General features: G+C 39.4%; 1 protein-coding gene across 3 annotated transcripts in view; it reads right to left on the bottom strand.

The window, feature by feature from the left end:
* Window positions 1-2,134: 2,134 nt before the first annotated feature.
* Window positions 2,135-22,986, bottom strand: part of CCDC85A (coiled-coil domain containing 85A) — a 641,780-nt gene continuing 620,928 nt past the window's right edge. For 2 of the 3 annotated variants that reach the window (XM_045788017.2, XM_045788016.2), the window contains one exon: window positions 2,135-3,971. In XM_045788017.2, the coding sequence (XP_045643973.1) occupies window positions 3,922-3,971 (50 nt within the window). In that variant the 3' untranslated portion in view covers window positions 2,135-3,921. Of the gene's footprint in view, window positions 3,972-8,104; window positions 8,204-11,555; window positions 11,676-14,678; window positions 14,814-22,986 lie in introns of all 3 variants that reach the window. The other variant, XM_087863416.1, reaches the window with a different exon arrangement.

The raw sequence follows: 22,986 nt of genomic DNA, 5'->3' as shown, positions 1-22,986 counted from the left end.
TATTCTCTTGAGAATACTGGTCATACTTCTGAAATTCTCTTCATTTTAATTCTTTTCCTTGGTATATATTCATTAAGTTGTGTGCTTTTAATTCATAGTCATGGCTTCCCGCCAATGTTGGGTGATATTTGGTTGTCTACCCATCTTAGTACAGATATTTCCTCATTAACGTGCTGTGTTTACCATACAACTTGCTTGAAGAAACCTGTTGGGATGCTGGGTTTGGGAGATACCTGACCCTAAGCGTAAGGGGGGTGGTGGGACAAACTTTAGCACCTAATGATCTGGGCACAGAGGGTCCTTTTTCCTCTGGGTGTTTCACAAACAGAAGACTTGGCCCTGTGCCTCCAATTCAAGTATCCTTACTCTCTACTCTGGCCTAGGAGAAATTACCTTTTGTTCTCTGTCTGACCCAAGGAGGGAGAGATGATATGCAGGAGTCAAAATTCCTAGCTACTGTCAGTTGCCCCAGAAGCCCATGCAGTGCACGTTCAAACTCTGCCTAATTTGGAGCACCCTTGCAGCCATTCTGTTGTCAACGATACCCTCCATCCCGTACTTTGAATAATGAACCCATTGTTTCAACCAGATACTGTTTGTCTTCCATTTTTTAAGAATTTATCTTAATTGCTGGTTCACACAGTATACTATTTATGTTCTAGTGGGATTATAAATTAAATAGCTCTTCCACCATTTTTAGAGTTTAGGGCAAGAGGAGGGAGCTAATGCAGATACTCTACCATTTTAAAGTGAATGTCTTTATTAAATGTTTTCAGTGATATGAAAATTACAGAATTAAATAGTTGTGGAAATTTTGTTTTTCAAACATATCATTCCTTTGAGAATCAGACTATTACCCCTTTTTTCTCTCCATTTCCACCATTACCAACTGTAATTGGCCAGGATAAGGCCTGCGGCTACATAGGCTGATCTACAGAAAACGGAGCTTGAAAGTGCGAACTGTGCAGCTAGAATCTCTTATGTGGGTCATAGACCTTTCATGTTGACGTGGTTCCCTCTCCCAGCCTAATGGTAGAACACTGCCACAGCTCCTGGGTCTAGGCTCCTACGTCTTGGGAGACTTGTCATTATTCCTTGTGGACCGCCAAGACCATGAACTTTGGAACTGTGCAGACTCTAAAGAACCTCAAAGCAAGTCAGTGAGCTAGATGTTCTCTCCTTTCAGTGTGTCAGGACACAGAGGCTAAGCACGGGTAAGTTGTTCGAACCCACAGAGCTGATTATAGAGTCCAGTGCTGAACTTGCTGGCCCGAAGTCTGCTTTGCTCAGCCGAAGAGCGTTTATTCGGTGCTGTACTCAGTAAAGCCGACTTTGTTGGCTCCAGCCAGTGCGATGCATGACACGCTCACATTCCATGATGTATCACTGGATGTCACATCAGATCTGAGTTTTCTGTTGTGCCTTGAGCATGCGCTGGAAACTTAAAAGGCCTTCATTTGTAAAGCTTAGATTATGATCGTCAGTCTGTCAGCTTCAAGGCTGGTAAAAATATTCTGCCAAGATGTATAAATTAACCTTTTTCTGGAGAAAAGGAGATCATAGACTGATCACAGAAGAGAATGATGCCATACATTTTTATGATAAACAGTAGGCACTAGCAAGATTCAGGCCCTGGACTGTCTGTCAAAGTTTGGGCTAATGCTCAGTGTAGGAAGCGTTATTCCCATCTTCTTCATGGTTTCCCAGAAGCAGGTGTGTTCTCTGGGCATGTGTATGTGTGCATTTTCCAATTTGTCTTGGTCATATATGTTGAAGTATAGAGGCCCAGTTTTCCACTCTGCAGTATTTCCCCTTAGTATATTTCCTATTGACTGTTTAAAACAACAATAATTGAATTAAATCTACATGAATTATAACAAGTGAAAGATTTTATAACACTGATTTTTAAATATTCTTAAAGACTATTCTAAATTTAGAATTTATAACAGAATGGTATGAATTGAGTAACCTGAATATTAAATCCCTTATGAGCATATTTTGAAAGATTCCTTCTATATTTAAGATAATGAATCATCTGTATTACCACCAGTAACACCATCGTACAGAAACATTGTGATACTTAGTATTAGAAATCTACTCAACGTAGGAAAAACATTTTGAAGGAAAAAAACACTGAGATTAAATAATTTATTACCATTGCTAAGATGAACACATATATTTGATACTCAATTTTATGCAGAACTTTAAAAAAATAGTTTTAATACAGTATCAAAATTTACACAAGTATTTTGTCAAAAGACCAGTGTTCCTTGTATTAGCTTCTGCAGTGCCTACTGCAGGCACAAAAACTTGTTTTAAATGTCTTCAGAGTGTAGGAATACAACAATTTAAGGATGAAAGCTTTTCTACAAGAGAAGGTGTAAATAGAGCAAGCGATTTTCTTTTACAGACTAATAATATAACATTTCAAAAGAAAGATAAGCTTAACTGGTAACCCAATTACAATAATTAGGGAGATAATTCTATAGTAAATTAATTCATAACTATTTTCTGAAAACAGGCTGTTTTTTCATCACAGCAACATTTTAAAAAGTATAACGAAATTCCTTCACATTCCTTCACCAATGACAATTAATACACTGTAATGAGTCTATTTAAAAAACAACAGCAACAATGAATATCTGTTATGAATCCAATCTGAGTAATTTAGAAGAAATCTAAAAACTGGGAATTGTTGCATTCCTACTTTTATAATCTTAAACTACAATAAAAACTTAGCATTCTGTCACAGGCCTCTTGCACATTCATACAAGAAACTATCATTGCATTTGGAAAAAAACACAAAATACCTATCATAGCATTTCTAATACAGTCTAATATTATGTGTATATATATATACCAAAAATAAGAAACTAAGCAAAGCTAGCACACCTCTTTTTCAAACCTCAAGCAATCTGAACAAGAGCTTTTAGCCTCAATAATGAAGGACATGCGTCAGTTTCATAAAACGTTAGCTGCTGTAGGCAAAGAAAGCTTTTTTCATAAATGCAGTGCAATATTTTAAAGTTTACATAAAGTTTATTAAATATAACAGCGGATCTAGAAACTAAATTGTAGAAATTGACATCTCACAGCTGGAAACACTTAGAAAAATTACGTTTGCTTGTTCTTTAATTGGAATTAATATTAACATCAATGGATACATTGAATGAATATGGAAGTTGGTACGTCCCCAAGATGTGTCTTCATGAATATAGCAAGATTAAAAGAAAAGCCATATTGATCTTGATCGTTTGAAATAAATGGTATGCTCTGATAAGCACTCTACAAAGTCTTGTTACCCTTCTAGCTGGTAAAGAGAATTTATGTGATATTTTTAGCACCTCAAAAGTCAAAACAAAATCCCAGAAACCTAATCTTATCTTACATCCAAATTCATTAGGCACCAGGAATTTGTAATTTGTTGACTAAAATACAAGAAATGGATGCCCAACTCTCAAACTTGGAAAGCTGGAGGACACCTGTTCCTCAACACAGCATGGTAGGAAAGTCCCACCATTCTGTGCAATGAGTCAACTCTATCAAACACCCTGCGGCCCTACTGGATTCTTCAATCGTGCAGATTTCCCAGTTACAATCTTAGATCTGAGGAGTCAAAAACATTTTAGTTCTAATGAAAATATTGGTACCCAAATGGTGATTTTCAAAGCTATTTGAAATTGACTTGCGATGAACTGTTGTGGACATGGAAATGAGAGACATGAAATAGAGTGTGAGTAATACTAAAGGTTTTAGAGGGAAAATATGTGCAATGTACAATCACTCTAGGTTATTCAATGAGTCCAGGTTTGTGGAAACCCACTTTTTCCTTCTTTTCTCTCTCTCTGGCAGTGGTGATCTCTTGTTCGAAAGAGTGCCTCTCACATTGGTCCTTTGTACTGGTTTCCAGACAAATGTTGCCTAATTCCAGGACAGGAACCTGCAGCATCTCCAAGTTTCCTCCACACAACCTTAAAACAGGTAAAATAAATAATTAAATAAGCATCTTAACTGCTCCATCCACAAAGAGATCCTTGGTTTTTAAAGGGGTATCTATGAAAGGGCAAAGAGGAATGTGAAGACAAGACAAAGTATCTCCATGAATGAGCTCAAACAGTGAAATGTGATGAAGTCTCTAAAGTCACAAGAGCTGCTCAGTAGAGGGAACTACTATGCTTTGTCAGCAATCAGGGTCAAAATTCAAGAATGATGTGCCAGCTTACTCTAGTTACATGAGTGGTCCTCAACTCTGGGAGTTACCGTGTAAGCTTCTTCAAGTACAGTATACAGCCACTCAGATTGACTGCACTGGTAGAGGGGAAGCATGGTCCTCCGTTGTTTTTTTTTAAGCTCCCAATTATGTATAGCCAGAATTAAGAACACATGAGCAAAATCATCCTGGTTTCTATATCCTACATCTTGAACCACGGATTCCAAAATGTTGACTCCACTAAGGAAAATGAAGGAGTTCTTGAGCTATTTAAGCCCTGAGCTACTAGCCTTAGGGCCATTAGTAAATTTCCCTGGCTTTTCCTACAGAGTGGGGGAGGAGCTTCAGTCATAAATCTTAGCTACCAAACAGTACAATCTCTCAGGTTATCAAAGCAGAGAGCATCCAAATGCAGGAAAAATATTAAGAATCCATTCAAGAATCAACAGATATATGTCAAAAATTGGGTCATTTTAGAGGGACAATAGCAAGAGATGAGATTAAGAATAGAAAGTAAAACCACGGAATTCACCAATGATATACCAATATGCTAATGCTAATTGGAAAATGCACCCGCCTTCCCCCAATTAACAGTCATTACCATCCTTAGGGTGATTCATTATAAAGATTATTTTCAGATTGATTTATTCCCTAAAAATTTACATAGCTCTAACATGAACACAAAACCAGTTCGTTCATGACTGATATTTTTTTTTCGTTTTTGCATTTATTTTAAATAGAGCAGATACTCTAGGGAGACCCAATACCAGTCATTGTTATACATAAGAATATAGGGTTCTGTCTACTTTGATTTCTAAGGCAATGAAACCATTAGTCTGTCTTTTAGTGGACACCACTATGTGGTAGAATTTACCAGTCCTATTTGAAGAGGGTTGTACTTATGGTCTTTAAATAATAAGAAAGGAATGATCCAGCAAGGGAGGGCTCAAGGTTCCCACAAGGGAGTTAGGCAAAGTCTCATTTCTTAATAAATAGTGGAAAGGTGCAAACACTGAATCAGGAAGCCAAGGGATGATATGGACTTGCCCTTGCTAACCCTTACATGGTATGTAGACATACAGCTGACCAAATGCTTTGAATGTCTGAATCTGTCCTCTGCTTCTAAGCCAAATACCTCCGGAAGCACAGACACAAAGCATTAGATGGTTACAACTCCAAACTGCAAGCACTCTCCCAGTACTCAATGTAGAATACCATGGCCCTTAACCCTGAAACGACTATGTGGTGAAAGGAGAGTCCAAGGCGGCAGAACTCTGAAATGAGCCAGTGATACTAAGGTAGACACAGAGTAGTGACTTGTTAACGAAAAGAAACAACAGGTGGGTGTCTGAGTCAACCAGTCAAGTATTCCAGCTGTCCTCAGGGAATTTACAAGAGCCAAACAGACCTAAAAAAATACCATTACTACAAAAAGATAAAGGGGGGTGCCTGGGTGGCACAGCGGTTAAGCATCTGCCTTCAGCTCAGGGCATGATCCTGGCGTTATGGGATCGAGCCTGCTTCTTCCTCTCCCACTCCCCCTGCTTGTGTTCCCTCTCTTGCTGGCTGTCTCTGTCTCTGTCAAATAAATAAATAAAATCTTTAAAAAAAAAACAAAAAGATAAAGGTACTGCATTGTAAGAAACACTAAATCTATTTTTGTGGCACAGTTTGGGAGGAGAATAAAAGCACCTCTTACTAATCGACATGAGGCTAACAGTCACTTCCTTGTAGAGATGTTGACAACTGACCTCCAGGAGGAACACCGAACAGAGGCAAAACTTCTTATCCTAAAGCCGGAGTCTTTGAAGTGATCTCACTTTATGAGAAAACTTTCCATTTTTGTGACATTATAAAAGCACATAGTTCCTCTACTAGGTTTAATAACCTTAGCTAGTTTCTAAGAAATTACTTATCTATGAAAATTTCTCACAATCTGTTTTTCTCTTTATTCTCCAGTATGCATTATGTGTGTTGGATGTTCATGTAATTTATAATGGTGACAAAAATACTTTAAAAGTGTGGATTTAAAGAGTTTCCAAATGTAAGAGTGATATATCAGATTTGGGTTGGCTTGCAGTTTTTTGGTCAAATTTTGGGAATCAAAGACAGAAACAGAAGCCCTAAAGGCAAACAAGGAGGGCAAGCTTTTGGCTTCCTGGTAATATCCTGCAGGGAAAAACACACCACTGCATATGGTCTTCTGAAGCATTTGTGGAAATATAGTCCAACACAAAGATCACCATGAACTAATCAAGACCCAGTCCATTAGTACATTTCTTCTGGACATTAGAAAATTCATTCCTTAGTCACAGAAGTCTTATATCCAGAACAAAAAGGCAAGAAAACAAGCAAACCTGGCGTTTGTTTTTACAGAACTTCACTCATTATGAAAAATGGAGAGGGTCCTTTGTGGAAGATATATTGCTTTTCATGCTTGGGAAAAGTAAATGGAAGTCCTCAGATTTATCCCACTTGGAAAGTGGTGACTGCTGGTACTCAGAGGACAGCTGGGTGTAGTCCTGACTTTTCATTAGAGAACAATTCGAGGGAGCAACTTTATTTGGGGATTTTAAACTTCTGCAAACATAAAATGCAGATGTGGGGATCATACCCAGAGCTTCCTCTCCACCTGCGCAGTGGCTGGGGTGAAACCCACCCTCTGAATTACAAAGGATCCAGTTGTACTACTCTTGGAGAACCTGTGGAATGATAGCTGGGGTCACTTCTACAATTCCTAATGTCTGAACTTTATTTCTCATTCTGTAGTAAACAGATGAGAAGCAACAGGCTGTTTTTAAGGCATTTGGCTTAACTTTTTGATCTGAAGGAAATATTCAAATTGAAAACTAAGGCCAGGCTGAAAAGCTACAGGTGTGAAGAGTGGTGCACTGCGGAAATTATGACTTCTAGAACGAATGACCTGATGAAAACAAAGAAAAATAACTTGGAGTTTCAAAAGGAAAACGGCTAACAACAAAAGAAGCAGGAGACTAAAACTGTGGCCCCACCACATATAAAATGCCTGTGGGACCTAAAACATTTACTGGATTTCAAGAACACCTCAAGGAAGTAGATAATGAGAATATCTGGTCTTAATAGCTTAAAGGTATTACTGAGCAATTTTGATAAAGAATATGAGGATAAAAGTACAATACAGAGCCAATTAAAATCAGTGCTTAATATGGTTTTTTTGCTTTTAACAAATGTATTCCTCTACAATATTCTATTTAGCTTCTTACCAAACTTCACCAATTATATTTTGATTAAATGATATACCCATGCATATTACTCAAAATTTAGCCAGAGATTAATAAAATCCAAATCACATTATTGGTATGCATCATGAAAATAGCATGTCATTTTTTTTTTTTACTGTGTTCTGATTTCTATGTGTCTATCTCTCATGTTCATATTTAAACTTTTCTGAGCTTTAATCCACTACTGAAAGGTAAAGATACTACTTTGCATGACATGAAATGCCCATATCACATGATTTTCCCCCCAAGTATGGTTATAAAGAAGTCTGAAGAAGGCTGTGTTTTATCACAGGCTTTTAAATACTGATTTTTAGGTACTGCTTGAAAGTATGAAACAGAAACCCATTTCTCAAAACTAGCACAATATTTTAGACAATAAATTATTTAAAAATGTTCATGGATCATTCTGGAATCCAGACTTGGCTGATTATCGCTTACCTGAATATTTTATGACTGTTAATAAAACTGCAATAAAATATGCTAAAGATAAAAACCAGGGGAATAGGTTTTATTTTCATATAAAAATATAAAAGCATTTGGCCAGCATTTTAAAAAAGTAGATATTCATAAAGTGGTAACTAAGCTACAATAGGGCTTTCGACACATAATACACAATAAAGCACATTAAACTTACATTGCACATTTCTCTGACTATAGCTTTTTCTGTCTCACTAAGGTCATTTTCATACTCTTTACCCTGTTGACGATCTACAGTTTCCTGAACATCCAAGACCTGGATTTGTTGAAAAAGAAAAGCAAATTTCACATGGAAAAAAACTTGTTAGTTATGAATTAAACCATCAAGGAGCTCCACTTTGTAAAACCTTTGGTTTTCTCCGTGTCTGCATATCAGAGTGGATTAATATATGGCAAAATCTTTTAAAATAGTTGATTATTCTGCAACCTAAAAGGGATCAATTCTACTTGATTTTCGAATGGCCCTGAAAAGCAATCTATTGCATCACTAATAGTCGACTGAATGCATCTAATTATTGTAGACATTAATGAATTTAGTTAATTGGGTCATTAAGAGAATGTGACGATAGCAACCATTTGGAGAAAGTAACTCTTGCTCCATTGTAAAGGTGAGCAATATAATTAATGATGTGCCAAATAATCCAAATGATATGTAGACATGGCCTATAGAAAAGAGGACTGAAAGAGATGATACTGACAGGTGAAACTGGTCAGAACCCAGGAATACGTACAAAAGAACTCGAGCGAACATGAACACTACTGACGTCACAGTTCTTGCCTGGACATGTTCCCAGGGCCTAGAAAAGGACTATGAAAATGGTTTTTAGATAATATCAAAGAGAAAAACTGGCTCCTTACAGTGAAAATATTTGAGCAACACTTTAGAGCAAAGACAGTGTTGGGAGGGGATGCTTTTAAGCAATTTTAGAGGCCTAGGATTCCACTTCTCTATGTTATCTCTAAATGGATTCAAAATAATATTTCTTCAAATCTATGAAGTTTTCATGCCATACTTTCTATAGGTCAAAAAGGGAGAAAACTTTGGTTTTGAGTGTTATTTTTCTCCATATCCGCATATAAGCCAAAGCACTAATATAGCAAAAAAGACCCAAGAAAACAAAACCCCCAAAATAATGCATTTCCTAAAAGCTCCTCTAAGAATCCCCCCTGAACTGTGACATTGCTAAACCGCTTGGTTCCGTTGTCATCGTGGTCAATGCTGACGGTCACACCTGCGAACGGGCACCAGTGAACACTTGAGCCAAAATTTACGACTTAAGCATGAAGTGGGACCTTCAGGTGAAGTTCATAGATCGTCTACATGGGTAGTTACTGGAGTTCAATCCTGAAATATCTGATTCACAAACTACTCCCTTGTTAACTCAAAACGGCTAGCCGTTCTTACTACTACTTCAGAGTCCGTTCGCATTCTCCATCTACTCCGAGGAAATCCTGACTGTGCTCAGTGAAGATGCATAGAAAACTTAACTCCTGGAACAAGCTCATTTGCCTACAATTTCTAATGCACCTCAGAGAAGTGTACTTCAAATCAGTTAATTTCTACCAAATGAAGTGAAGCTCCAATTAATAGCATGAATTTTAAAGCAAGATAAATGTGGTGTTAGTATAAGGGGGCTAATTTCTCACACTGAATTACAACGCTTTCCTCCCAAACCACCACCACAGAGGTCTTTCTTAAAGCCTAGAGATTTGGGGGCGGGGCGGGGCAGGGCAGGGCGGATCTCTCAGGTGAGAAACTGAGCCATTGTTCTAATTCTTTCACAACAGAAAAATTTTATGCTATAAATCAACTCTAGGATCTGTGGGTTCTGAAAAACAAAACGCATTGAGTGGCTATGTTTCTCCTTTTACATTGTGCTATCTCTACGATGCATTTCCCACAGGCACATATTTCTGCTTCATGACACAGTTGAGTCAGGGAAGCAATCATATTCTGTATTCGAGAGCCTCCCCGTATGCAATAAGGATGCTTCAGTCGCTCGGTACCACCCACCTGCCGAGTGAGGACACTTAATGTGCTCTATTATAGCTTTCTTGAGATAAACATTTTATATGAAAACTAGAGAACGAATGCAGAGAAAATTGAAGAGCTCCTCCTTGCTCTTCCCTTCCTTTTAGGCCCTAGGAGCACAGGTGCAGTGAAAAATTTGGGAAAGGTTGCAGAGCTACCCACTATGCTGATCTGATTCAAACTACACTTGCCATTTAACAAGGCAACAGGTGGAAACCGTTTTCAACCTGAAAAAATTAGAGCCGTGTGTTGCTGGAGCAAGTGCGGACGCTAACACTACAGGTTTGAAGCGGCTCACTTTTTCGTTCTAAGATGCTTTGCAGATAGCAGCGTCTGGGTCGTGCTCAAGTAACAGCACGCTTAGCATGGGGCTCCTGCTTAGCCGCATCGAAATGCTGCCGCAGAGAGCAAGGTGCTGGTCAGTCGATAAGCGGGCGCCCACCGGAGCCGGGGGCGCCCCTCATTCTCGTGTGCCTCCCTGCACAAATTCCGCTCGGTCGCTCACTGGCTGAGGCATTCCAACCGGGACAGGATTGCGCTGGCCAGCGGCACGGTTCGGCTACCTTCCCTCACCTGCGATCAGTATATGCTCGGGAGGAGCAGCGCATTTCATGGAAGTTACAGCAAAATACAAGGGAGCGCAATCTCCTGCTAAAACCAAATCCAATACATATTTTGAATTTCTTATCTGCTTACTTGCTTTATGCGTGCCAAAGAAAGTGTGGCCCACTCCAAAAGAGTGCATCTTCAGGCTGCTGATAAATCATTCCGAAACCAGAAGCGTTTTAGTAAAGCTGTGAAACTCCTACAGCGAGCGCGGGGCTGGAGCACGCTCCCTACTTGATGGCTCAGAACGGTTTGATCAAGGCTACGTGTTAGGAATTACAGATAATGTGAAGGACGGTGATGCGTACTTGGAATTGATAAACTGTCCTAATTTTTAAGGTGAGTGTTACTGCCTGCGTCAGTTTCTTCTCATAGCTCATATTTATATTATTAATTTTACTTATACATTTCAGCTAAATCTTTTCTGAATTCCTTGGAGGATCTGAAGTAAGAGCCAAAAATAAAACTAGCTTTATGAATAAGACCCTCTACTTTCTAATCCCCTATGAAAGAGCATTAATTAGAGGTTGAAGACCTAATTTAATGGGGGACAGAGGAGGTTTTTAGTTCAAGATTTTCTTTCAGTTGGTTGCACCATGTAGTTCAATTGCAGGAAGAAAGAAAAATCGGGTATCCTTCCTTATTTTGGCCAACGCTTGACTCCGTTTTGCAGACACGCATGCTACAGACACTGCACAAGTACCCAGAACGAGAGTTTACACACATGGATATATACATGCACAGACTTCAGCCTCGATGCAGACTGATATGAATCACATCACTCAAAACGAAATGATAAAGCTAGAGATTCAACCAGAAGTACTTGAACTCGTCATTTCAAAAAAAAAAATTATACTTCAAAAATTAAAGTATCTACAGTTAAAACAAGACTGTGAGGACTACCAGACTATAGCGAACAAGCCACAACACAACTGAAGTTCTGGATAAACGGTGGGACACAGTTGGTTACCTTAAGAGAATGTACCACGGGTTCAGGCTGCTGAGAAGGTGTGGTATGTCCACTGAAGCTAGCTGGAGAGGTGGGTGGACTGTTACTCCCATCAGCCCCTGATGACAACCTAAAAGAACCCTTAGTAGAAAATCAACAACTTTGTTATTAAAACAAAAGTCGTTTATAACTGCATAGATGTCATTCAGTATTCAATTTCACTGCCAAATGAGAATCAGCCGCTTGGTGAAGTTTTTTTCTAGCCTGTCCTAAGATGCTCTCAACCTGTTAATTGGAATACACTTGCTGCTTGACCAGCAAGAACACTTAACCAAGAGCCACCTCCATGCATGTCCAGATGTCATTTCTGATTTGCCACAGAGAACCATGCCCCCTCAGGAATGCCCATTAAGAACATTTCAAGAATGATTTTTAAAACTTAAAGATACTCAAGCGTAGGGAATTTGTGAGTCTCTCAGCAGCTGAATTAAACATGCTCAGTCAGCAAGACAAACGCTATATTCCATATGTCTCAGCAAATACGCACACATCACGTTCGTGCATTGGAGAAACGGTGTGTCTTTGGAGGCAAAGACCTATAGCAGAGCATTTCCAAAGAGATTTAACCAAACTCAGCATTTTCTTTAAGAAAGCATTGTTTTTTGGTTTTTTTAAAAAATAAACTATGGCCGCAAATTACATATTTGTACTTTGGTGACTCTTTACCTCGTTGCTGAAAAACCAGCACTTGGGCCTGATTAACTCGGCCTAGGAGAGTCATGGTCACCCACGCAGGAAGTGGGGAAAAGTGAAACTTCAGTTATGTTCCCTCCTAGAAAAGCAGCCAAATGAGAATTTCCCAAACCTGTTTTTATGGAGATCATGATACTCGAAGTGCGTGAGAGATTTTAATTTCGGTCCATCAACAAATCTACCGATATTTTTTTCTTGCATCTCAGATTAATAACTGCTCCATTTACCTTGATTTTATGACTCTAATACCCCGAGAAGGAGCCACTGAAGGTACCTCATGTGTGGCTTCATAAAGGGAAGACACACGGCGATTAGGGACATTTATTTTCTAGCACCTACAGCAGAGCTTCTGTGTTGTCCATTTTAGGGATGGGAGGGAGAATCCGAGAGCAGCAACAGTGTAAGTATGGGTTTTATGCAGACCATACTACTCATAGAGAAATTGACATTTCCCACTGGTTTTTACAAAGATTATCCTTTTTGCAGTTTGGAGTATCTTCCCCCTTCCCTTGTCACTGTCCTTTCTTCCTACGTCCTTGAAGGCTATCCTTGCCACCTCACAAGCCAACTGGAGCCATGTTCTTTTCCTTGCTCAAAGAATAATACAACCAAATCAGGTCCTGCCCCCACCCCTACTAGTCACCAGGGAGAGGAAGCTGTTGGACAGGACATTTGGGGGACCTCTCCAGCTCTGTCCTCCATTGCTGTGAATGATTATGTTAATAGCAGGTGATGACATAGGAAAGCCAATTATAATAGCCCCAGCGCCTTCTGGGGGAAAAATGTCTTTGGTTTTCTGCATTTGTAATTCAGATCAAATCAGACATAATAGTGCCCGAACAAATAATAGAAGGGAACTTATTAGTAAGTTTAAAGGTGGTGAAAGGGCCTACCATTGCCCCCAACGTCAACACCAAATTTTGGACATCCTCTTCCTCTGTAAAGATGAAACGTTTCCGAAATGAAGGAGTTCTAAAGGAAGCTCTTCTCTGAATAGCTGTGGTCCCCTTCTATTTCCTTTCCCTGCTGTTACCACCCTGATGAATGGTTTTGAAAAGGCCTTTGAGGTGATGCAGAGGTCACTTCAAACTTCTTATTTAGGACCAATGTAGAGCAGTTTGCCCTCTGACTGGTAACCTCACCGGGCAGGCCATAATCCTTGGCTATCCCCCCTTCCAGCTCTTCCTTTCCAACCTTCTGCTGCGCAGCCCTTCTGTTTCAAATGTCCCCTTCCCAGAACTGGCAAAATGGTAGGCATCTCAATCCTGGCATGCTTTTGCTTGGGCATGGGGCCTCCGATCTTTCAGGGCATTTTGATTTAAAAGAATTTCTAAAATCAATGATAACTGGTTTCCCTAAACCAAATCCTTTGAGCCAGTTGGCATTGTTTAAACTTAAGGACAGTCCTGTTCTTCCCTTAAACACTCTTTTATTTCTTTAATAATAACAATGGCTAAAGTAGGAACTGCACAGTGGGGAAACTTATTCAGGGATTAAAGTTCTACTTCAAGTCCGCTTGGTAGGCCAAGGACTAGTCATCACTAGAAAGATCAAGGTTCATATTTTATGTGGTTTTTGTAAACTTGCAAAGGTAAGCAAATGCCTGGTGAAGTTGTACACCAATGGGTGCTCTGTTGTTTTCTAGATTATAACACAATCTAGCACTTCATTCTATCACATCCCATGTAATTACTCTAAAATAAAAGGCTATATATCTTTGTGAACGATATTTGGAGAATTATGTAGGTTCAATCAATACCTACTCTCAGCTGACGAATACATTTTCACGGGACTATTTTGAAAATATGCTGAGTGAAATGCTAGTGAAACAACTGATTTTAAACAGTCCCTTGGAATTTATTACAATAACAGTAAGCCTAGTTGTTTAAAATTGTAACTTGGCTGGCTCCGGAGACAGGGAATTTAAAAAGAAGAAAATCTTAATAAAATTGGAAATAAGACTCCCAGCCTGAGGGTTGCTTGTTTTCAAACAACACATGATCGCATAGTGTACGCACCACGTCTTGGGTCAGCGATTCCTATTAAAGGGCAGGGAACAACTTTCTGGGCTGGTCGACAGACAATTCATTTTCATGGCCACAGGCCTTTTAAACTTTTCATGAAAGGTGCAGGGTACCTTTGCTTTTCTCCAGTGCTTAGGGTTACTCGACTTTCATCCCCAAGTTCAGGAAAACAAAACAAAATACTGATGCTGACCATTTAGGAGATCAAAGACTCTACTCCCAGCTCCCCTCCCCAGATTCAGACACACACAGCAACTTTCTTTCATGTGTACAGATTTGCTCTCTCCCCCCACTGTAACTTTTCCTCCAGCAACAGAAGCCATCTGTATGCACAAGCAAATGCAGCAGCTGACTGGTCTTCACTCACCGGGAGAGTGGGCAGGCATCGTCCTATTCCTCGGCACCCTTGCCACCACTGCAAGACCCGCCGGGCTCTGGGCCCCCAGCCTTTCTCCATATTTGAGCTGTTTCTAGTTGGAGGTTGCCTTCTATTCTGGGTGGCCTTATATTTGGAACAATATAGTACAATCACTCAGAAAAATACTCTTTCCCAAGTCTCAAGAAAGCAGATAGAACAAGAAGCTTAATGAAATGAACCACAATGACCACAATGGCAAGCTATAACATGCACCTCGAATTAGGGAAAAAATTAAAAACAAAGTCCTATTAGAGCTAATACTGATTTAAAAAAAAAAAAAAGCTTTTGACTAATTTTTAAGCTATCAAAAAGAGGTAGATGATAATGCCAAAATTTCAGCAAAAAACTGAAGCTACTTGAACAACTTTGTTTTGTTGGTGTTACTTGCGAGAAACAGAGAATTAAGTCTTCTTAGTACTTAAAACTGTGTAACTTCAGAACTTAACAGAAATTATTCAAAATGCAATTGGGAGTACTACGTTCTTTTGTTAAACACAAGGTGGGTAGATCTATTCAGGAATACTTAAAAAAAAACTGACACTATCAAATTCTCAGCAACGTTTGTGCACACGGAAGAGTGTGTAATGAGCTGAGAGGTCATCACTGCATTAAATTAATTATTACATCATTAGTAAAATTTCTATTAATCAGTTAACCTCCAAATTTCTACACTGGTTAGAACTAGAGATAGCAGATAAGTAAAAAATTTTCCCCTAATTTTCATTTTTTTCTATGACTAACCAGCATAATTCTATTAAAATTATCAGACGCAAAATGAATTCACTTGAACATAATTTCCTCTTCCTGACAACTTCCACTAAGACCCTTATCTAAGACTGCTAAGTCCTAAGGATTAAGATCTCTTTTTAAATATTGAAAATTCACCAAATAGTCCCCAAATTCCAGTGTCTGAATATTTAATTTTAGGAGGCTGAAAAATGACAACATAATTTTTCACTTCCCACTGATCTCTCTTCCTAGAAGCGTGTGCTGTGCTGTGAATAGCACTGGTCTAATTTTCACTCTTCCACAATGTTTAGAGGCTGAACAATGAAAAAAAGTAACGGTAATGATGACCAGCAGTTGGTACTCACAAATCTTTCTTCTGAATCTAGGGAATCAGTAGAAGCAGTTACCTATTAAATAAGTCAGCCACACGTATTCCTCACATAGAACAGAAAAAATTATGTATTTGAACTATTTTGATTTTTTCCATTGTGAGCAACATGGATTTGAACATGGCTCTTTCAGTGATCATCTCATGCGTCAGTGTCTAATTTCTTCCCATTAAAAGAATTCCATCCAATAATTTATAGTATGGTTTATGGCTTAAAATCCACCTCTCACCCCAATTTGCGTAGTTCTATTTCTGAGATGATCATTAGAAAGTACCACAGTTTCATTTTTTTTTTTAAACAAATGAGTCCTATCTTCCAGATTTGGTTCCCTGCACGACTTAACACATCTCTCGATCTTACATTTTCAGATTCAATGACTGAGTAAGACATATAGGGATTCCTACTTTCGTTCTTCCTTAATGTGTAGTGAGATTGAATCTCAGTGCTGCTCCATTGCAACAAGCTCATCATCATAACCATGAAATCTAACGTAACATCTATAGCTATTTAGAAGCCTGCTGGAAGGAGCAGCCTTTTAGCTACAATATCCCCCCACTTTTGTCAAGTAGATACAACATGAAATAATAGTTGTGCCTCTCAGCATGTTGTAAAGGGTTCTTTTTACGTGGGTCAGATTTTTACGGAAGAATAAACTACTTGATGGTATAACCATTTTTAAAGGGAAAGATACTCTTAGAATCAGGATGACTGACTTTCTACTCATGTTGGCAACTTTATAAAACACTCCAGGTCATGGAAAAATGTATTCTGGACTGGTCATCATTTTGACCGAGTAAATTGAATGGTATTTATGTACTAATGAAAGCTTAGCTCTCTGCTAGCTCTACAGTTGTCAATCGTGCTATTTTCTGAAGGCTACTTCATAAAACATAATAATCCTCACTCTGTAGGAGGAATTGTTTCTGGCAACTTCAGAGCTTGAAGTGGGGGAACCCAGATTCTGGCCAACTGGGAGAACAAACCTTAAAAAAGTCACTTTCTATTTTCTGAGGAGTTCTATTTTGCTTAGTTTTATTTTCTGCAGTTTCCCCAAATTCCAAATTTGTAAAGAATGCCTGAATGACCCTACTATTCTCCTAGAAATCTGTGTACTCAACAGCCACTTTATATTCAGGTACGTAAACCATAAATTAATTTATGTATCAGGAGGACCCACTCTAAACGCTAATAGCTAAGTACTGCTCTACGTCAAGACCGCGTGGGAGGTAAATTACAGTTTACTTACTATGTGGTAAGTACTCATTATAGAGATCATGAAATCTAATGCTGTGAGCAAACACCCTAGATCAAGACAAAAATATCCCTTACTATCACTGAAGAGAAAATGTATTGGTACTATTGTGCCTTTTACTACGTGATATCTGGAAGATGTTTAGCCAAGAAAGTTGAGACTTGAGATATTTTCTAGTATTGTCCTTACAATAACAGACTTCTCCTCAGAATTAAGGGAACAAAAGGAGCCACTTGAATGGCTCCACTTAAAAGATCATCTGAACGATAAAATATATTACTTATGGTCTCGTTGAATAAAATTATAATTCATAATAGGAATTTTAAGAGAACCAACAAGATGAAGCTATTGTAATTAAGTTGTCTTCTTGCTATTTTATGGTTTTATTATAATTTTAATTAACATTCTAGGAGTTTCCATTCCTTGGCCTTATAGAAGTACATATTAAAAAAGTCTTTAACACAAAAATGTTTTTATATTTTATCATATAAAATGCAGGCTTCCCACTTAGATATAAATCAGATGTAATGCATTTGTAACAAACCTTGGAGCCCAGCCCTCTTATCTATTATAGGAAGCCAACTACGGAAAGCTAAAGATTGATCGGCTAAAGTGGTTTCCTGTTAGTTAAAGATGTTCAATTTTTAATAAGATCTGAAGCTAGGTCAAACTATCATACAGTGCATCAGACCGCATACCTAGTTTAGGAAGGAGGATGAATTTTCTTTCCTTACTATGGGTCAAAGGCAGATGCTTTGCTTAATTTCATCAGGAAAATAATCTTTTGTTCAGTTTGACCAGTCTTCATTCTGACAAACTACAAAGTTGCACTAGCCCACAAACAGAAGCTTTAGAGGTCACCCTGACAAATCTTTTCCAAAAGATTCTGTGAATGAGCTTAGAAATGCTAAGAGACCCGCTGTTTTGCTCTCATACATGATATTTAGTTGAGTATATTCAAAGAAAAGTGCATTTTTAAAATTTAATTGAACTAAAGGAATCTATTCAATACTGATTTAAAATATTAAGTAATTTCCCGTGCTACGCGAGGTAGATATCCAATCCCATAACTTTTTGTGTACAGAGCAGCACGGTAAGTTCAAGTCATTGACTCTAGGGCTCACACTGCCTGGGCTCAGATTCTTGATCCGACAGCTAGCAGGTGCGTGACCTCCCTGAGCCTCAGCTTCCCCATCTATAAAGTGTGGGTAATTCTGGTACAATGGTACCTCCCTTGATGAGGCTACTTACATGAGAAGAGCTCTTCACACAGCGGCTGGCCCACATTCAGCGCTCTGCAGCTCTTTGTTGTCCTTGTCATGAATGTGTTTGCTTTGCTTATCGACACATTTTATAATTTATTTGTCAACCTACTTTCACATGTTTGTTATTGAGAGTAGTTCTCAACCTGGGGTGAGCTGGCCCTCCAATGGGGACATCTGGCAAAAATGCGGGCATTTATGGGTTGAAGCCAAGTGCACCGCTGAAGGCCTGACCGTGCACAGGACGGCCCCACAACAAAGAATTATCCAGCCCCAAAGGTCAACAGTGCTCAAGCCGAGAAACTCCGATCTAGAGAAAGAGAACCATATTGGAAAACGGCAAAGCCAAATTTCTGCTGACAGCTTCGTAGATTTTGCAGATGAGGCCAAGTCGCCCCCATGATTGGGAGCTTGTGAGGATTTTAAAGGAAACTCTCTCGGCTTCCACCCTCAAGTGGTCTAAGTATAAAGACATCTATCTTCCCACCCCAAATAGGAAATTACTCTTTCTAACAGAAGAGAAAGAATGAAAAATACCCCAAACAACCTCTTGTTAACAACGCTAGCAAAAACAGAATACAAGCGGGCAGCACAGGGCAGCGGCCCAAAGAACAAAGAGCTCTCGGAGGAGAGAGCATGCTGCAAGCACCTTACGAATCGAGACACCAATCCCACAGAGTAAAACTGGCAGAAGGTGCTTTGTGGAAATGATGAAAGGAAATAAAGCTGCCTTAGCAATATGGCAGGTAGAGATTCTGCACTCAATTTTAAGCAGTCACACTAGGAAAGAATACAATTGTCAGCAACTAGAACTGAGAGCCCTGACCCGGGAAACAACATCCCGGGGCAGATGAGTGCATCGCGTGACGTGCAGAGGGCAATCAGAGAGATCCCTACCTGACCGGCGACTGCCGTCTCCTTCACAGGTGGCTAAGGGCTGTACTCTGGTTACAGCTTTGCCTCCTCCACAGGTGGAAGACTTCCTGAGGGCGCGTCTGAGTCCTCAGCGTGCTCGGCCACTGAGCTCCGGCTACCTGTTTGGACTCTACTAAATGCTGTCATTTAAGAGATTATTCACACTCGCTACTATGAGCTCCTACTACACGGGAATACCTGTTAAGACACTAACTGGTGATGGTCTCAATAATAATTTATGCTCCATAATTTTTGTGTTGGGGTCCTAGAGATCTCCTTCTGTTCTCTGTACCCACTGCTTAGTTCCCGGGCTGCAAAGAGATCCTGGGCAGGATCCAGTTGTCTGGAACAGCCCAGGGTCTGGGGGCAATCAGAATAAAAGTGTTTTAATGTTAATAACTGATACAGATGAACCAGGGTCGACAGCTGAACATCAGCTCTGTGCTCATCGGACTTTCTCCATTCAAGGCACATAACTGTGGCCGCAGTGTAACGGTTAGTTCAATTCTGCATCTAGAATCCTAACCCAAGGATTTTGAAACTTGGAATTTTACAAAGTCTCCTAAAGAATTTGTTGAGAATTACTGACAATTCACTTTGGAATATTATGAGTCATGCTATAAACGAAATACGATAGGGCTCCAGATAAATACAGTTGTCAAGAGAACAGTCTGTTTCCTGTTCTAACTTTCTTCCGTTTGAGTTTGGGTTCAGTGATACTTTTCTGGATCTCATGCTTTTCTTGATACCATACCAGTGTGATCCAGGATGTCACGCTCTTGATTCTGGTTACTGTTCATTCATATTCATATTCTGCCTCTCTGATCCCAGAATAGGTATCTTAAAAACGTGCTTCAATCCTGGCTTTGCTGATGCATAAGTAATGATCATGTGAACTCTACTTTCATTGTTTAACAGATGAGTATAATTAGTCTGATCACTCACCTTAAGGTGAACTGATAAGAATCTGGTTCATAGCTCAATTTTAAGCCCTATCACATTTTACAGTAAGAGTTCATGTATCTTTGAGCTCCTTGGGGTCACTGTACTTGACCTTTATTAGCTTTGTAATTGTGATGACTAGTACCCTATCTGCACATAGTAGTTGCTCAATAAACTTAGTATATTATTGGATGGTCAAAACCTAGGTGTGAGACTGTGGCTCTTCCTTAATCATCTCAAGAATAGTTGTGTCAGTGCTCGACTTGTGTGTCTATACATTGGGTAATTAGAAGCCACTCAACTACTTGTCAAGTAACTAGAGCACACCTCTAGAGTGCTAGCATGGCCCGAGTCAAGAAGTGAAACTCCATTTCTGTGATGGTTCATATTTTGGTAAGTTAAACTCCAAATAATTCTCATTATTTTCTTTTATTCTCATTACCCAGTTACTCATATTTGAGCAAAATAAATTCATCCTGAAAATCCTGAATCACTTTTATTTCTAAAGCTACAGTAAAGCTCAAATATGTTAAAATAGCAACTGAAAAGATCACTGGGGATGGTAAGTAGGCCAAAAGTAGAAAGAGACATATGACCAGGGCATCCAAAGTATATGCTGGTTCTCATTAAAATCATTACATAAGGCCAAACATCAAGTGGTGAAAATAAAATATCATCAAAAGAGATACTATTCTCAACTCCGTTAAGTGTAAGCCAATCTGTAAGTGTCCCGGTGTTCCCAGCCAGGGAAACCAGAAGGTAATATTTATTCACTCATTCTTCATTTCTTGTGCCCAATAATGGCTCAGATTGAGATCTGCAGAGTCACAGAAGAGATGGCAAGGAGCTTTAATTCAAAAAAAAAAAAAAAAAACTCTAAAACTTTAGACATTTGTCACTTTCAGGGAAACAGAAGTGGTTCAGAAAGATGTGGGGGGCAGAGTAGCAAGAATGAGGATGACATGAAAGGAGTCAGATCATGGAGAACCTTCTACACCATGTGAAGGATTTAAAATATATCCTGTGCTAAGGCATGGGTGGTGACAAGACCCAATTTGTGTTTTAGAGACCCTTCTAGTAATAATGTGGAGAATGATCTAGGTGGGACAAGACTAGCTGGGATGAAGTCCAATCAGGAGATGGACAGAGAAGTCCAAATGAAAAATGACCACCTGCTCACAGACAACAGCAGAAGGAATGAAAAGGATAATACGGATGGACTACAGGGCAGGACCCTGTGAGCCTTCGTGATAACCTGAACCCAGGGTGGCTCCCGGCTTTCTGGCTGGGCACTGGCTACATGGTCATGCCGTGAGCCAGGCCAGAAAGTGCCAGGCAAGTCATGTATCTAATGGAAGAGGGAATTAACAATATAAAGCCCCAAAACATCTCTCTCACAGATACCCCCACAACGGTTTTCTTCTGACATGTGAGAGTTCGCAAAATCTTTAAATTAAAACTGATTGTGATTTCATGCCATGATGAAAATTTCCCCTCAAATAATAGAGTTCTTGGGAGAACAACTAAGTAATTTTGAAATATCTGTGACTCCAGGTGAAATTTGCAGATATATAAACACAGATTCAAAAATAAATGAAAGTAATTACAGAGGTTAACAGGATGCCTTTTTACAAGAATTAGAGAGGGCAAGCCCCAGAAGAAAAGAATCCATATCATGAAAGGGCTGAGACGGCAAACACCCTGTATCTCTGTAGCCAGAGTGACAGCAGACAGAGAATAATAATGAAGGCCCGGTTAAAAAAAAAAAAAAGGCTGTTAAACAATAGGCAGGAAATGTGAACAATTACATTTACGTACATTCTGCTTCTAGGTAATGAGTTTATGTGCTTAATTCTTGTCTTTTGTTATCCATACAATCCCCAGTGAGAAACACGGAAATTTCTAGAAAAAAAAAAAACCAACAACACTTCTAAATGGTTTTCCAATCAGGTTGACATCAATTAAATAGTGAAAATTGATGGCATTTTTGTTGAGAAAAACAGATCTGAATACTTTTATGCTTGTAAGCACGGGGGTCAAGGAGGCTGGAGTAGGACCCGGAGTCAGGGCCTGCGGCTGAATTGCCAGTGTAGACTCCAAAGCCAAAAAGGAGTGCTTGTTAACCCTGCATTTGGCTGCTGAACAGAGCCAGCCGCTGCTGGTGTTGAATTCCTCAGCACTCCCGGGAGCCGGTGGTAGACATGCCACAGAGCTCGAGCCCCGGGGACCAAACAGCTATTTAAGACAGATCCGTGTTAAGTTGTCTAAGAAACATTACTCTGTGAGGTGGCGCTGGCTGCCCTGGCTTTGGCAAAAGGAAGAATCTTCTTTCCCTTCCAGGAGTCTACCAGTCCACAAGGCTCCCGCATAGAATGGGAAGGTCAAGCCAAGAGAGAGTTAGCTAGAGCCAGCTTCATCCCAGGGGGGCTACTCTAGCTAGGAGCACTGAAATCCCCGCATCAGTGAGAACGCCATCGGGGCACAAAAGGAAGCATCTCGAAAACTGTGAGCTCTCTTTTCACAGATAGCTCTTATGAGGAAGAAAGAAAGAGACTTACAAATAGGTTTATGTGTGCCCTACCTCATAACATAAATAACATGATGAAAAGCAAGAGTTTTGGATGCAAACTATAAATGTTCATTTAAGTCAATAATATTCAGAAAGGAAGTCGAGGACCTGTTAGTTAAAAATAAAGGGTAAAACCACTTTGCAGAATTAGTACACAAGTCATCTGTAATTCTAGGAGATTAAAGAAGTTGAGTGAGCC

The sequence above is a fragment of the Ursus americanus genome, chromosome 7 (genome assembly GCF_024610735.1).
Source record: "Ursus americanus isolate L20-20 chromosome 7, mUrsAme1.1.p, whole genome shotgun sequence".
Lineage (NCBI taxonomy): Eukaryota > Metazoa > Chordata > Mammalia > Carnivora > Ursidae > Ursus > Ursus americanus.
The sequence above is the reverse complement of the archived record's forward strand: the minus strand, read 5'-3'. Positions and strand labels throughout refer to the sequence as shown.